Raw genomic sequence first — 15,990 nt, forward strand, 5'->3', positions numbered from 1 at the left:
TCCTAATACAACCTGACGGACTGAAGTCATAAAGAGAGCATGGTTGTACAGGTGAACTTCATAAAGGCCTTTTGTTTGGAAGGTCAATCAACAGTGTCTTTGTGAATAAATTTCACCTGTTCTGCTTAAACCACCTAAGAGCTAAGAATTAGTCTGAGTTCATTATTTTGATTTCCTGTGAGGAGAAAACCAATAGGAAAATAGTACCACTTTGAGATGAGGGGCGAAAGAGAAGGACACAAATAGTCCTTTCCACCTGCTCTTCCCTTCCCTCACTGTCCTGGACAGAGCACAACACAGAACTTGTCAAGATCTCCCACTTCCAAATGGATGCTGTCAGCAGAAGAGATGACATTTTTCAGAATCCCAAGGCATGTAGTCATTGTGAACAGAATGAACAGGAGAAACCAGATCTTTTATGCTGAATGGAGAAACCTTGCTGTAAAAATGTGGGCCTTCATATTAAACTATTTATAGCGAGAACAGAAGATACAGCAATGGCAAAAATCATGCTACAACAAGAGTATACTTGGATTTTGAATCAGACATTTGTTCTCCCGTGGTAAGCTGGCTTACAGGACCCCAACAGAGAGAGATGTTTCTTGTTTTTCTTGGTTGTGAGAGTGTAGATTCTGAACTAAGCAGCTGTATTTTGCAGTGCAGGTAGGGTTACTTCAGCACTTCATTCTGTCCCGTGAAATCCCAGAATGATAAACAAAATGTGGCTTGAAATGCACAGTCACCCAGCACTGCTATTTCACAGCTCAGAATATGAGGTTTGTTCACTGCATGGTTCTGAAACTTCAGGCTTCAGCCAGAGGTCAAAATTGTGAATGACAGGCTGAGAGAGGAAGGGATAGATACACATCAAACATTCCAGCCCCCAATTTCTATAGATATTTATAACTATGCAACACATGAAAAGTGCATTCAATATGAAGACAGAAGCAGGCACACTAACTATTGTGTATTACTAATAATCACAGAATAAGACACTAGAAAGGCACATTATCCTGGAGTGTAATTATTTCAGCTATGTGATAGTAACATTTACCAAATGTTTTTAAACCCACTTCAGATATATTCTACACTGAGATTCTGTGCCCATTTTTGTTAGTCATACAGAAGACCCAATGCAGTCAGTGGTGTTTTGTCACTATCACAGTCAGAGTTGGGAGAGGGAAAAAAAACTCACACCTAATCTATTGACTTTCATTGTGGTGATCTGATGTGGACAGTGGAAATCTGTTAACTACTTCTCCACAAAAGTAAACTAAGAAAAGCAAACTATCTATCAGTAAAGTAACATTTCTCCATCCAGGGTCAGTACCTCACACAAAGATCTGCAATTCAAACACCCTGACATACAATTTTAAAGCAAAATCTAGAGGAACTGAACAGCCCAGCTGGGGTTTTGCTGAACCTTCACTGCAACAGCAAAATGTTTCTTAACTTTAATCAGTCCAGTCTGGGTTCTTTTTCCCATATCCTGTGGCCACCAGAAGCCTCACAAGAGGACAACTCAAAATGGTAAAACCTCACTGCACCAGTTCAGTGGGCATTGGTGTTCCTCAGCTGCAAAAAAAGGTTAAAAAAAAAGTGAGGGTGCGGGGGATATAGAATGGTTTGGGTTGGAAGGGACCATAATGATCATCTAGTTCCAGCTCCCTGCCATGGGATCAGACTGCTTAGAGCCTCACCCAAGCTGGCCTAATACTGTCTTTTTCATCCAACCCATTTGATAAGCTTGACCAAAAGGGATAAGCTGTGAAGCAGAAGCTACTGATTAAAAACCTGGAGAATTCTTCTAGAAAATTACTTTTCCTAGTCTCTTGTTAGAGAACAGCACCAAGATTTTTTAATTTAAATAACAAACAAAATTTTAATATTTCTAGGAATTCTGTAACACCTTTATTACTTAAAATCCTTATTCTTCTGTGCTTCCCCTTTTCACCACATGCTTGACACCCCCCACCCCTCCCAAACACTTGCTGATCAGAGCAGATCCCTCCCAGGGAAGCCAGAGGAGCTACCTGCACCCCAGTCAGTCCTGAACTGAGCCCAGTAAACTGAGATGAATTCTGATCTTCTTGGCACTGAGTTCAGTCAGCCCTTCAGTGTTGTTCAATACAATTTCCAAAAAAAAGAGGTTTTTTAAAGAAAGCAAAAGCAACCAAAAGAACTAATGAGCTACACTGCAACAAAACATAGTCTACTGACATCTATATAGCACTTATCAACAGAAGACAAGATAAAAGCTTCTCACTTCTTTTACCAGTTTCTTTTCATAGTTTTCGTGAACATTTTAAAGGACTGTTAATTTCTCTCAAGTCAAATAAAAAAACCTGCAATTGCTAACACAACATAAAAAGCCTAACAGCAGTAGTTGCCATAAAAAAGCCTTTATTATTTGCTATTGCTGCTACCACATAATGAGACAAAAATGTGTCACCAGGTATGTACACCTTACTTAGGAAAGAGAAGTCCCTGAATAAATAACCTCCTAATGAGTGACAGCCCAGATTTGGGTCTCACGCTCACCCTCACCAAGGCTTTGTGAGTGCACCATGGCAGAGGACTTGATAAAAGTCAACACTGCTATAAGAGATCACCTTCTCAATCTCCTTAGAAAAGCTGCCTTCTGTTCAAACCTATCCTCAGAGAAGTACAGGATTCCAAAAGTATAGCAAAACCTTTATTAGCTTGTTTTTAACAGAACTCTACTCTGTGATTATAAAATTAAAACCAAACAGACAAGATGTAACAGCCAGAAGTAACATTTCAATGAAAAAGATAAGAATTCCACAAAACACACATAACAGTGGTTAATATAGGTGGTAAAGAAATAATTTATATTTTTAAATGTATATTAAAAAACCATCCTTGCTTTCTCCAGTGACTTTTACTGCTCTGTGAAAGTGACCACTCAACTGCCTGAGTTGTTTTTATATACCAGGAACGCTGAAAAATCAGTTACTCATCAACAAAATGTGTATATTGATATACATAAATAAAAAATAAAGCATTTTTACACTTCATATCTTTTCCTTAATTTGTATTATATTCTTTATATTATCAGAGTCTGACTAGATTATAGACATTAGTTTAGCTATGAATAATCTTGCTGGTTTTGGACTTGTTCATATTTGTAACAAGGTGGTTCCTTAGGGAACCAGCTGAGGGAGACTAAGATCATTGTTCCATTTTCCATTATAATTCTACGTCAGTCAGCCCATAAATACTAAACTCCATATTCATCAGGAACTTAGAAATGAGTGATCCTTCACTGGAGCAACACTTTCTGTTGTCTGCATCCCAAATATAGAAACAAAGACTTGTACTCCCATATTTACATTACAGTAGCTCTATAAAAAGGAACTTTAAATCTGGCTATAACCCATGAGTTACTACTGTTCTTTAATCCCATAGCTGAGGACAGAAAATAAAGGACACAGTTCATTAGAAAGGAGATTTTGTTTGTTTCTTTGGACAGCAAAAACAGATGTTTAAAGTGCTGGAAGTGATTTTGATGACAAATTAGAAAGCTGAAAGCAGGAACAAGAACCTAGGAGGCATCTAAATTATATTCAATACATTGGACTGCTTTGTGCAACACAGGTCTCTCTACTGTGAATATGAGGTATGTGTTAATATTATTTGAATACAAAGGACTGCAAAGAAATATTTTTAAAAATAACTGTGCAATGTAAATATAAAACAAATGGCTCTGCTCACAATGTTTTATTTACAAAACTTTCCTGAAATCCTGCTCCTCTTTCCACTGTACATATATGATTGCATGCATGAAGTTTCCTAACAGCAGCTTAATTCAACTCTTAAAGCTACGCAAGCTGAAGTCCAACTCTATACTCACATTTTAGAGGAGGACAAAGCAAACCAGTATTAAAATTTAAGGCAGAGCAAGCCAGAAAAGACAGGCCACCTCAGGCTATAACATGAATCCAGATGAAAAACATCACTAAATTAATACACACATAAAAGACAAAGTTACTAACAAGGCAACAATAAATTTAGAAAAATAGTCCATTCCATTTGCTTGATGCTACTATGCTAAGCTTATTCCATTAAGCAAAAATTCAGTTTGTTTGTTTCTAAACCTGAAGCATGCCCAGTTTTCTAAATAAAGCTACTGCAATCAGATGTGGGAAACCAATACTGGATTTCAGGACTTTGAGAACATCATGCTTGCCCTCTTCCCCAGCCATCTCCAGCAAGGATAGCCTGTTTTATATTCATCAGTCCAACAATCACAGCTCAGACAGTGACAGCAGGCTCCCTTGCATTAAATCACTGAAGTATTTCACTCTGATTTTTCATTAGGATAAGTCTTTTGCAAGCAAAGACAAGTTTGACATGACTGTATTCCATGTCAGCTACACACCAGCCCATTCTCAATTGGGAGCCCTGGGAGCCCTACCACACTATTCACTCCCAAGCTTGTTTGGTCTCCAAGTTTAACACACCTCCTCAGCCTTCAATACAGGCAGATTTTCATCTGCTGATGTTGAAACACGAGCAGGGTTAGCTTGCCTTTGTGAACAGCTGGGCAAATGCCTTATTAGCTGAGCTTTGTCTCAAAACCCATCCGAAATCTGGTGGTCTTGTTACCAAATGGATATTTCAAAGCAGTAACCACAAACCTGTTCTCCAAGGGTTCATGACAAATCAGCAAGGTGCTTGATAAATGACCACCAAACAGACTGCAGGTAGCAGGAGTTTTGTAATAGTTGCAAGCCTGTAATGGAGGATCTAGTTTGAGCATTAATGCATTAAGTCAGAATGCATCATGTACTAACTTTAAACTACATATTTTAGATAAAAAATAGAATGGAGAATTCACACCAAACTTTAATTGTCAAGGCAATTGCTCAAAACGTTTAATACTATTTTATTCTAAAAGTGAAATACATCACAACCATATGTGTATTATTTTTTAGGTTTATTGTACTGTTGGCAGTAGGAAATACTCCTATTTGTTCAGTCATTGAAATAATTTCTATTGCCTTTTTGAACCTGTTAGAAAAAAAGACACTCATTTTATTTGCTCTAATAATTCTCAAAGTGTCAGATTCAATAAAGACTCAATTTTCCACTCTGCAGAAATTACCCCCAAACTCCTGGTTTTAGGCCTTTAAGAATCAAAAATACTGATAAGGCTTTTAAAGAATGTTTCCCAATTATTTTATAACATTCTCTTATCTTTCCTTTGACCCCGAGACCAGCTTCCTTGGTTAGAGCCTGATGCTAGTAATGCCAAGCTTGTAGGTTCAATCCCTGTATGGGCCATTCACTTAGGAGCTGGATTTGATGATCCTTGCAGGATCCCTTCCAACTCAGAATGTTCTGTGATTCCAGTTAAAAATATATCTAATATGACAAATTACTGTCCTATACCAAAGTATCTTGAGTACACACATTCATTCCCACTTGGCAGTCATGTCTGCTGCATTTATACAAGAAGTAGAAGTTTATGAGTAAGAACAGACACATTTGTTTTCAGGAACTCATTTCTAAACTACGTTTGCTCAGTGTTCATACCAGATATGGAAGAACTGGCCTGGTATTTTACCTAAAATGAGTTAACAGATTATTAAAATCAGTCACCCATATAAAAATCCACATATTCATATATCCGTAGAACTTTTCTCCTCCTTTATTTGGCCCAAGAAAAATTAAATATGCAATCAGACAAACAAAAAAAAAAACCTGCAGAAAAACATTTCTGTGCCCGTTCTGCTTGTTACCCAAGTCATTTGGAAAAAGTCTCCACAGTGTCTGAAAAAGAGAGATCCCATTACTTTAATTATCTTAATTTAGAGAAAAATAGAATAGCGCAGTATCCAAGATGTGTAAGTGCTACAACTCCACAAGCAGTACCTTGCTTCTGTAACACCCACTTCCTCAGACTGCTATTTTTACACCTTTATATGACTTTAACAGCATGATAAATGCTTTTTAAGCTGAAGCCAGGACTTCAAGAAGACTGTATTCTTAAAGACTCACCAAAATAAATAAGAAGGCAATCCTACCCACCTTAGCTATTTCCGGCTCCACTTGTCTCTTGGGTGTGTCTTTTGACTCGGGCCCTTTCGGAGCACCGGTGTTCTTAACCGCGAGCGAATCAACTCCTTCGCCTTCAAGCTGCAGGTTAATACCTTCTGTGGGGACAGGGTGATCAATACCATTTGGATTCAGATTACAATGGATAGCTGGGAAAAAATATGAGAAACATTGCTTTAGTAAAGGAGAACCCAACGGTTCAAACATTTAGCACGAACTACTGAGAAGCGCCATGTGGTAACCAGAGCTGTGTCAGACCAAAGAAAATGAACCATCTGTACTTTGATGTGGATTTAAGGTGAGATATTTGAGAAAGAAAATGAGAGGAATGCGGCACTGTATAAATTTATTTAGTGCAGGCTACTGCACAGAACTGTGCTCTGCTGTGCACTGGACCATCCAAGACCCTCAACTTAGAGCTTTTATTAAATGTTAATCATCCAACCATACATTTTTTCCTTTCTAGGCAAACAAGCTGAAGGTTCTCTATTACATTTTCAATTCCTACAACATTCTTGGTCTTAAAGAATGTGGGATAAGTAAGCCGTGCACAAAAAAATCAGCAAGTCAGTCTCTGCACAGAGTAATGACTTATCCAGCTGATTATCTCTCCTTCAGTCCTTTGTACCACTGCAAGTTACCACCTACACCATCCTAACAAGCAAGAGAGATGTACTCCCTGGGAGTATATAATGAGGTAGGGACTAATGACAGCAGAATAAGGAAAGCATCCAGAGAAAAAAAATAAAACAAATGCAAACCATACAACAGAGATGCCCATTTAGAACTATGGCAGCAGCTTGTTTTCTGCCCAAATTTTCACCATTTCAGCACTCACACACATAGTAGTTATTTTAAAACTGTGTGGATCCTGAGACAACTTCTCCTTTATGTGACTGACTTTTGCATTTATGTTCCTGCATAACTGGGCTACTTTTAGCGTTACTTGTAATTAATGGTCCCACTTCCCCTGTGAACAAAAGAACTTTGCTCAGATACTGTGGTGCGATGTTTGACAGATCTGAATAGAAACCTAAACTACAATGTACAGCCAAAATAAGAGCTGCCTTTTTACTCTTGCTTGACTTAGAAGCAAAGGATGGGGAGCTGGGGAAGAAATCAGAACTACCAGTTTCTACCAGCTACAGATTAGTCCTTGAAGGCCTGTCACAGGAAACTGGCTCGAGCTGCCAGTGAAAGCAAAAGGTTATTTGACTTTAGCACCTTTTGAAAATCTATTCAGCTTAAATCCAAGAGTCTTAATTGAAAACTTTGAGACTAAATTACAAGAATTCTTTGGTACAGAATTAAAGCAGTAGCCAAAATCTTGACCATTTTGCCTTGAGATCTTTAAAAACATCCAAATATTCCTAAAATATAAGTGATCTCTGCAACCACTACAATACCTACCTCTGCAAGCCAAGGACAGGAACACCTCCTATGGGAACTTAAAAAGAAATTTTATTATGCTTATTATATGTACATTAGTGTTCCTCAAGACACCAAAACAATTCTCTCTCCTAGATTATATCCACTTACTATCTAGCTCCTCTAGATCATATTAATCTACCTGAAAGAAACAACTACTAACAACAAATCTGCCTATCCTCCAGACCACAGAAAGACAGATGTGATCCACCAAGACTGACTATTTTCACAGCACACTGTGAAATAAGAGAATAAAAACTGTTCTGTTAGTAACCTAATTAATTCCCCCCTGTACAAAAAATGTAAATGTATCTTAACCAACCTGTAAAAGTACTCCCAGCACACCCTGCTCCATCAAGGGCTGATCAGCAGTAAAAAGACATTTGGTATCAAATGCGATCCATAAAAATTCCTCCAACTGTCTTCTGCAAAGATCTTCTCTAACTGAATAGGAAGACTCCAAGAGACACCTTTGAAACCCTAACACACTACAGCAACATTCAGAAGCAGGCAGTTTTTGGCTGTCAGCCCAGTTCCAGTGCTCACCAAAGAGAAATTACATAGCACAGTGGGACTTAAAACTGCCTGGAAGAACACTGCCAGTAGCAAGTCTCCTGTGAATTGCAACTCCTCCCTTCCCAGTGCTCCTAAACAATAGAGATTAGGGAGAAGGGTGGCATGGCATCAACAAGGAGACCCTTCTGGGTTATGGCACTAATTTACCATGCATTAGAGGGAGCAAATGACACTGTTTTCAGTAACATGACAGCATGATGACTAACACACTTGGTGGATGAGGAAAAGGCTTTAATGAAGTCCAGTCTACCTGGACTTCATTAAAGCCTTTGATACTGTCTCCCACAGCCTTCTCTTGGAGAAATGGCTTTTCATGGCTTGGATTGGTGCGCTGTTCACTGGGCCAAAGCCTGTCTGAGTAGCCAGGCCCAGAGAGTGGTAGTGAATGGAGTTATATCAAGCTGGTGACTGGTCACAAGTGGTGCTCCCCAGGGCCAGTTCTATTTAATATCTACCAGCAGTCTGGATGAGGGGATCATGGGTACCCTCAGAAAGTTTGCAGATGACACCAAGTTGGTTGGGATCAGCTGGAAGGTAGGAGGGCTCTACAGAGGAATCTGGACAGTCTGGAGTGATGGCCCAAGGCCCGTGGTGTGAGGTTCAACAAGGCCAAGTGCTGGGTCCTGCACTTGGGTCACAACAACCCCAGGCAGTCCTACAGGCTGGGGAACAGTGGCTGGAAAGCTGCCCTTGGGAAAGGACCTGGGGATGCTGATAACAGGGACTGAACATGAGCCAGTGTGAGGAACTGCTGAGGGAGCTGGGGGTGTTTAGCCTGGGGAAAAGGAGGTTCAGGGGAGACCTTGTCACTCTCTACAACACCCTGAGAGGAGGCTGCAGCCTGGTGGGGGTCAGTCTCTTTCCCCAGGTAACAAGTGACAGGATCAGAGTCCTCAAGTTGTCCTAGAGGAAGTTTAGATTGGAGATTAGGAAAAATTTCTTCATGGAAGAATGGTTGTCAGGCATTGGAACAGGATGCCCAGGGAAGTGGGGCAGTCAACATCCTTTAAAGTATTTAAAAAAACATGTAGACATGGCACTTGAGGACATGGTTTAGCGGTGGACTTGTCAGTACAGGTTTAAGAGTAGGACTTGATTTTAAAGCTCTTTTCCAACTTCAATGGTTTTATAAATCTATAAGCACCTGGATGGCTTAAAAATGAAGTAAGTCACTTGGCAAGATGTGCTTGACTCTTAGCCCATCATGCATTCAAGAGTAACGAATGCTAGTGCGTTTTCAGCAATGCCTTTTACTGGGCTCATTCAGGACACAAAAGAGAAAAAATAGAAGAGGCTGCTAGCAATTACAGAGATGCCCACTGCCTTTTAATTGAAAACAGGTGAGTGGTAAAAGAAACAGAGGCTGTCCTAGGGGACTTTTCCAGAGTTGCTAATATTGAAGGGAGAAGGGGGGAAGCAGGGAAAGTAAACTTTCTTTTATTTTCTAGGGGTATTATTCTCCTAAGAGGAATAAGTATCTTAGTCACTTGGCAAAGCTTCTCTTTCTTTGTCATGGCACATGTTTAGGTAGCCAGCTCTATTATTTTCTTGTAGTGCTACCTCCAACCCTCAGCTACACAGAGAATAGGAGCGAGGAATATTTCCTTGCATGGGCCTGTTATTTCCTGTTACCACACAGAATACATAGATCCATCTTTGTGGCAGACAGAGGTGGAGTTCTTGCCTCCTTTTAAATGTCAATACAAACCAAAATTGTTCCCTTTCAAGATTTGTTAAAGGCAGAGAAAGAGGTCAATGTTTGGTCAGTAATTTATTCTCTTCTTAAATCTACATCTTATATAATTTTAGCTAGATAAGGTCAGCTCAAAACCCAGGACCAACTATCAAACCTAATGGGGCTTGGTGGGTTGACAGCACCAGGGTTAACATCCCATAGAAATGAGTCTAAACAGCTCTTAGAAAATAATCACAAATCACTAACTTCACCACAGCCCATGCACGCTCTCTTAGCTGACACATCTTAAATTTCTTTTAGGACTTAATGGCATTCATCTGGAAAAAAAAAAAAAATATCTTTCTCCAGACAAAGTATTTTCTGACTAAAATATTGTTCAGACCATTACTCCTCTTTACCCTGGTACTGGCTAACACTATCTCGTCCTGCCCTCCACATTCAGACCATTTTCCCACACCACTCCTTTGACAATACCCCTGCTGCCTCAGCACCTCTTCATTCCACCAAACTGCATCCACCTGGTCAGTCCCAAATTTTATCAGTACATCAAGACAACAAACACCCTCCAAATCAGCTCACAGTATCAGCCTAATACCACTATCAGCAGTATCATTAGATTTTGAAACAGAACTTCTTCCAACATGCTTCCATACAATCTCATATCATCTGTATCTCAGCAATACATCCAGATGCAGATCACTTATATTCTCCTTTCCCTGCTGAAAACTCCACCTCAGTTGATTAATCTCCCTTCATGCTCCCCCAACAATATTTGTTCAACTTGTATTGAAAGCTTTCTGTGGTGGAAACTTGTTTCCTTTTGAGGAAGGAGGGTGGATGTTCTGTAGAGCTCTGACTGCACGGCAACAAAAACAAAATGAATGGTGCTGGCAGACACAATAACATAGATCCAAAGATTACATTTATGAAACAAACTGTTATTTAAAACAAAGGTACTTAAGTGCTCTTGTACTCCTAACCTAATGGTAAAGCTGAATCTAGTATCCACTTTTCCAGCATTTAAAAAGACTGCTGAGATCTGCCAAGTTATGAGAGTGAAAAGCTCTGTGAGAAAAATAGTTAGCAGAGCATCCAAAATGGAAAAATTACCCCACATCTGTCCTAAAAAGCTAGGATGCAATACACTGAATACTTTTTATATATGGTGGAACACAAACTCAAGTCTTTTCCATATATACAGAGCAAGATAATTTGTTGCCCTGCAGAAGCTGGCCCATACATGTGAGCCAGTTCCATGCCCACATAGATCTCTCCAGGGTGCACATCCAGTTTCAAAAAAGAGCTCACAGGGCAACAAGAATGCTCTGCCCCCCCAGCTACCTTCCTCCCATGCATGCCTGCCTCCCAGATGGCAAGCAGCCAAGAGACAGCTTGTCTGAGCATGCTTGATGGTACACAGAAGTCACCAAGAGCCATCCTAAGTTACTGCCATCTGGGGCAAGCCTTGTCTTTTCCTAGAGGGTACTCTGTGAATTCTGTCTGGAAAAAAGCCTGAAGGCACTCTTCAAAACACAGCCTTGATATATCCAAAGTTTAGCATGGGCAGATGGAAAGTCTTTGTCTCTCCATCTGTAGGCTCAAGGCTTAGCAGACAAATCTATGATCAATCGCTACCTCTGTGCACTCACTGCCTACCGTGTCAAACCTTTCATAACAACGTGTTTCAGTGGGAATACTGCTGGCTGCTTAAAACTTTAAGCAGATCAATTAAGGCTACATTAAAGCGTATTTGGCAAGTACTTGAGTTACATGCAATAACAATTGTTCTGTTCTAAAAAGTGATTGAGTAAAAATAGCATCTTCTTACTCATGTGCCCTGTTCTGTGTGCATCATAGTCATATGCTAGCTTTTGCTATTCAGAGACAAAAAGCAGGCACAGGAGATACCCACCCAAGCTCCAACAATCCTTACAAAACTTTCATGTGTCAAATACTGGCAACCTTGCAAGCTCCATTTTATGTATTCATTCCACAGACTAACTGCACAATGCTAAGAGCTAAGTCTATACAATCCACCTACTACTCCCACCATAAAATGCCACACTATTGAAAAGGACAGACAAAAGTTCATCCATATAGCTTGAACATTAACAAACTCAGGTTGGACACAGCAGAAACCTTATAAAAAGGGTCCAAATATCTATTCAGTCATTACAGTAGTCACAAAGATTTATCAAGTATTTCTAGGGAAAAACACCTTTGGACAGCAGCTCTCACTGGACTTGTTCCATCCATTGTTGCCCATTTCTTTGTCAAAAGCAAATCAAACCCCCAATCACATCAAATTTTGCAGTCAGCATTTTCAATGAGAGATCTATAGATTTCTAGAGGCTACATTTCAATCCAGAGTAGTCAGACAGAATTCCTGAGGATTTTTGCTTGCCTTTACTCACAACCTGCTTTACCTGGATTGATCAGAGAGGAGACATTCACACTGAAAACACCGAAGTCTTGTTCAGGTTGAGATGCCTCCTTACACTGACCAAATGAGCAAGACATTTGCACTGCAAAGCCCTTCTTGTATTTCAAGAAGCTCATACTTCATTAGCAGCTCTGCATATCCCTAGCAAACATGGGATTATTTAAAAAATATCTGACCTGAGCAGTTACTACCACTTCTACAGTAGTAAAAAACAAGATTAAAAACAGCAGATAAAGATGGCTTTAATTTGTACTATAAAATTTAGGAGTATTTTGACTAATTTGTCTAGCAGAAATTTCTTCCATAGTAATGAGTTTCTGTAACTCCTATGGATGGTCCATCTGCCTCATTAATCAGCTTCTAGTTTTGAGAAACTGTCTGGCTTCTGCCTACCAGAAGTACTTCTCCATACAGTCCTCTCTTCACCTAATGTAAATTTGCACAGTTCCCCCAACACATTACTTGGAACCAGCTGAAAACGTGGTCAAAGTTTCATGTTAATACAATCTGCTGCTTATGTTGCAACCTAGTAAATACTGCTGGCAACCTGCTTAGCAAGTAAATTCAAGATTTGCCCACTCTGTTCCTCAAACCTGTCTGTCTAATGGCCACCAAATCAGCAGCACTCACACAGAGCAAAGAAGCCCAGCAAATCAGTCAGGACCTTTTTTATTTCAGTACAAGTCACATCAATTTATCACAAACCTCCTGTAAGGCTGAAATCCCAAAGTACTTAAGTAATATTAGTGTCCAGCTATCTGCTTCTGTTGGTCAGCATCAAAAAACAGCACCAAGCAATTCCAAACATGCTGTGCCAAAAGGCAGGCCAGCATTGAGCTGTGGAGTGCACTGCAAACTGCTGCTACTGATGAGCTGCACCCAGAGCTTTGTGCACAAAGCTCAGACAGACACAGGCAGCAGGGCTTGACAGACAGACACACACCTGGACCTGCAGGTCCCTCCAGGGAGCTGTTTGTCTTTCTAGCCTCTTGTTATAATGACCACTAATCATTAACCAGTTAAACAAAACCCCGGCTTCTTACAAGATACAAATTTTACAATCAAGTCTTTGTTAAAGCAGTGGGACATGCCCAACAGCTGGGCAGGATAAGTGACAGCCCAGCAGCAAGGAAGTGGACATTGATCCTGGTCAAGAGGGCAGGAAGGGCAGAGCAAAGGGGACACAGGTGTGGAAAGTGGATAGAGGCAGAAGGGGATAAAGTGTTCATAGGAGGAGCATCCTTTTTAATTTGTAACTGTGACTTGTCAGGCTTTTGCTTTTTTACCTCTTTAGAATTATTATTAGCAAGAAAACTTAAGGTAATGGCATTCCTGAGACAACTATCCCTGAACATCTCTAGCTAGACAATGGGGTAGTCATCCCATGGTATCGAGCCAATTACTACTATAAGCCATTCACTCTCTCCAGAAACAATTTAAAAATTCCCAAAACTAAAGCTAAATAAGAACACAGTAAACGTGTTTTCTGAGACAAGCTGCTACACTTCACGTACATCTCTCTAAAAAACTTTAGCTGTAAGATGGTATCAAGTCTTGTAAAGCACCAGAAATATACCAAGAAATCCAAATGAGTAACTCAGCACTTTCATGTCTGGAATCAAACTAAACTCATAATTTGGTTGAAGGCCAAAAAAATCTTGAATGTAGAGAGAAGAGACCCCTTAGTTCTTTACAGAACAGAAACACTAAGCCCAGAATAAGAAATTCTCTTCTTCTATGGGTTGAGTTTGCCTTCTGAGACCCTCATCCCACCAGGCTATGTATGTAATTAAGTTTTTTTTCAGCTAAAATAACTTCCTTATTCCTTTTTTTTACAGTTTTCCTACTGGAAACTATTTATTTTATGTATGGCAATATCCAGTTACCATCTCTTATCTTACAGACTTTAGCAAATGCTGTAAGCAGTTTCTTTTACACCTGCTCTTCAGGAGACAGACTGCATGCCATCACTATGCTAGACAGACCTTGGTGTCTCAGTAATGCAAGTTCAGCCTTTATAACAGCAACAAGATTTCATTATAAAAGGCAGACACAGTGATTGGAGAACAAAATTATTTCTGAAGCATTTTCTCATTCTGTTTTAATAAAAGTACACTTGGTACAAGCAGCTCTTGAATTCACACTAGCAACAGAGACTCATTGAAAAATGAACCTATTCAGTGAATAAATAAGGCCAGGTTACCACAAATCCTGTACAGGTATAGATGAACAGGAGAATACTGACACATAAGGGGACTAAGGGAACTATGCAATTAACTTAGAGCAAAATGCATCTTAGTGAACAAAGTAATAAAGGTCAGTAAGTAACATGCATCACCTGCACACGAGAAAACAATTTAAGCAATGGATTAAAATACAAAATAGTTGGTCATTTGTTTTACAAATTAGTAAGTCAATAAGAAGGCTTGTACAAGCATATACAGACATGCTCTTGAATAGTGAGGAAGTCTGGATTTCAAGATTGTGAGTCGCACAAAGTTGCATGCAAAGAGGGTGCTACAACAGATAAGAATTGTATGAACAAAACACAAAGAAAATCTATTGGTAGACAGAGAGGCAGAGACCTGAAATATTTTCTCTCACAAGGAAAAGTATTCATCATATATTGTAACTGTCAGTCACCAACCAACTTAGGCAAACTCCAAATCAGGTACCACTGTTGCCCTAAGGATTTTGCAGAGAAAATGGAGATATAAAAAAGAGTACTAACACACCTGGGTATGCAATGAGTCTTCAATAGTTCCACTGATCTTGGAAGAAACTTGTGTTGCAGTCACCGAATAGGAAGCAGGATAGTCATGCTTCACCACAAGCTACATTTCTGAGACTGCCTCTTCACGAGTCCTAACAGTACTACTATTCAATTCTATACTCAGCAAACATACATCAAAAAACATTTTTAAATGCTAACGAGCCTATCCAGCACACAAAGAACAGCTCAGACACAAACAGGTTAAGTCTTTATTATGGCATCAGAGGTACCACACATGCAGCACAGATTTCTGCCTTTGCCCTACTCAGGAAAGCTGGTGTCTGCTGAACATGTGGCACAGAAATGGCTGCAATTTAGCTATGGATCTGGGCTTTATTTGTTCCATGAATTTGTTCCATAGTCAACAAAATGCAAAGGAAAATAACTTTGTTCATCCTCTCTAGCATAATTAGTTTGAAATCTGGCAGTTGACTTATGTTCTCAGTCCTGGCTTTCTCTCAACTGCCAAAAAGTTACCTCCTTTATCACTGTTCAAGGGTACCCCTTCCCTTGTACACTCAACTGAAGAGTCTGGAAATGCCTTCTTTCCTTCCCCCAGTAAAATTCTTCACCTCCTACTGCTTGCTCATACCACTGTATCCTACTCACTCTAGTACCCCAGATGATTTGTGCAGCAACAAAGACTCAGCCGAGAGCATGCAGAGGACAATCTGAGAGAAAGCTTCTATTGATGCACATTACAATTCTCTTTCTTTATGTTTATAAAACAGCATTATTAAAAGTCTCTTTCTTGCTTTTACTAGGTTATTTGCAGAGAAGCAAATCAACTCAAGCAAAATCCCCTCTGGGGGAAGAAAATAATTTATTTTTTTTTTAGAAAGAGCCACAAACACAGGGCAGGGGTGAGCAAATGAGTGGGGGGATGGAGGGAAGTAATAACCTGAATGTTCAGCTGAAGAACAGGAGCTAGCACATCATATAGAGATGGGTAGGGCTGCACTAAAGACCAGCTGAAATCCACACTGTCTTCCT

The 15,990-nt window shown here is 39.7% G+C and overlaps 1 protein-coding gene across 2 annotated transcripts in view; it reads right to left on the minus strand.

The window, feature by feature from the left end:
- Window positions 1-15,990, minus strand: part of SAMD12 (sterile alpha motif domain containing 12) — a 174,290-nt gene that overhangs the window by 150,511 nt on the left and 7,789 nt on the right. For both annotated transcript variants that reach the window (XM_039715518.1, XM_039715517.1), the window contains exon 2: window positions 6,055-6,230. In XM_039715518.1, the coding sequence (XP_039571452.1) occupies window positions 6,055-6,230 (176 nt within the window). The remainder of the gene's footprint in view (window positions 1-6,054; window positions 6,231-15,990) is intronic.

This window comes from Passer montanus, unplaced genomic scaffold (assembly GCF_014805655.1).
Source record: "Passer montanus isolate IOZ18808 unplaced genomic scaffold, ASM1480565v1 scaffold33, whole genome shotgun sequence".
Lineage (NCBI taxonomy): Eukaryota > Metazoa > Chordata > Aves > Passeriformes > Passeridae > Passer > Passer montanus.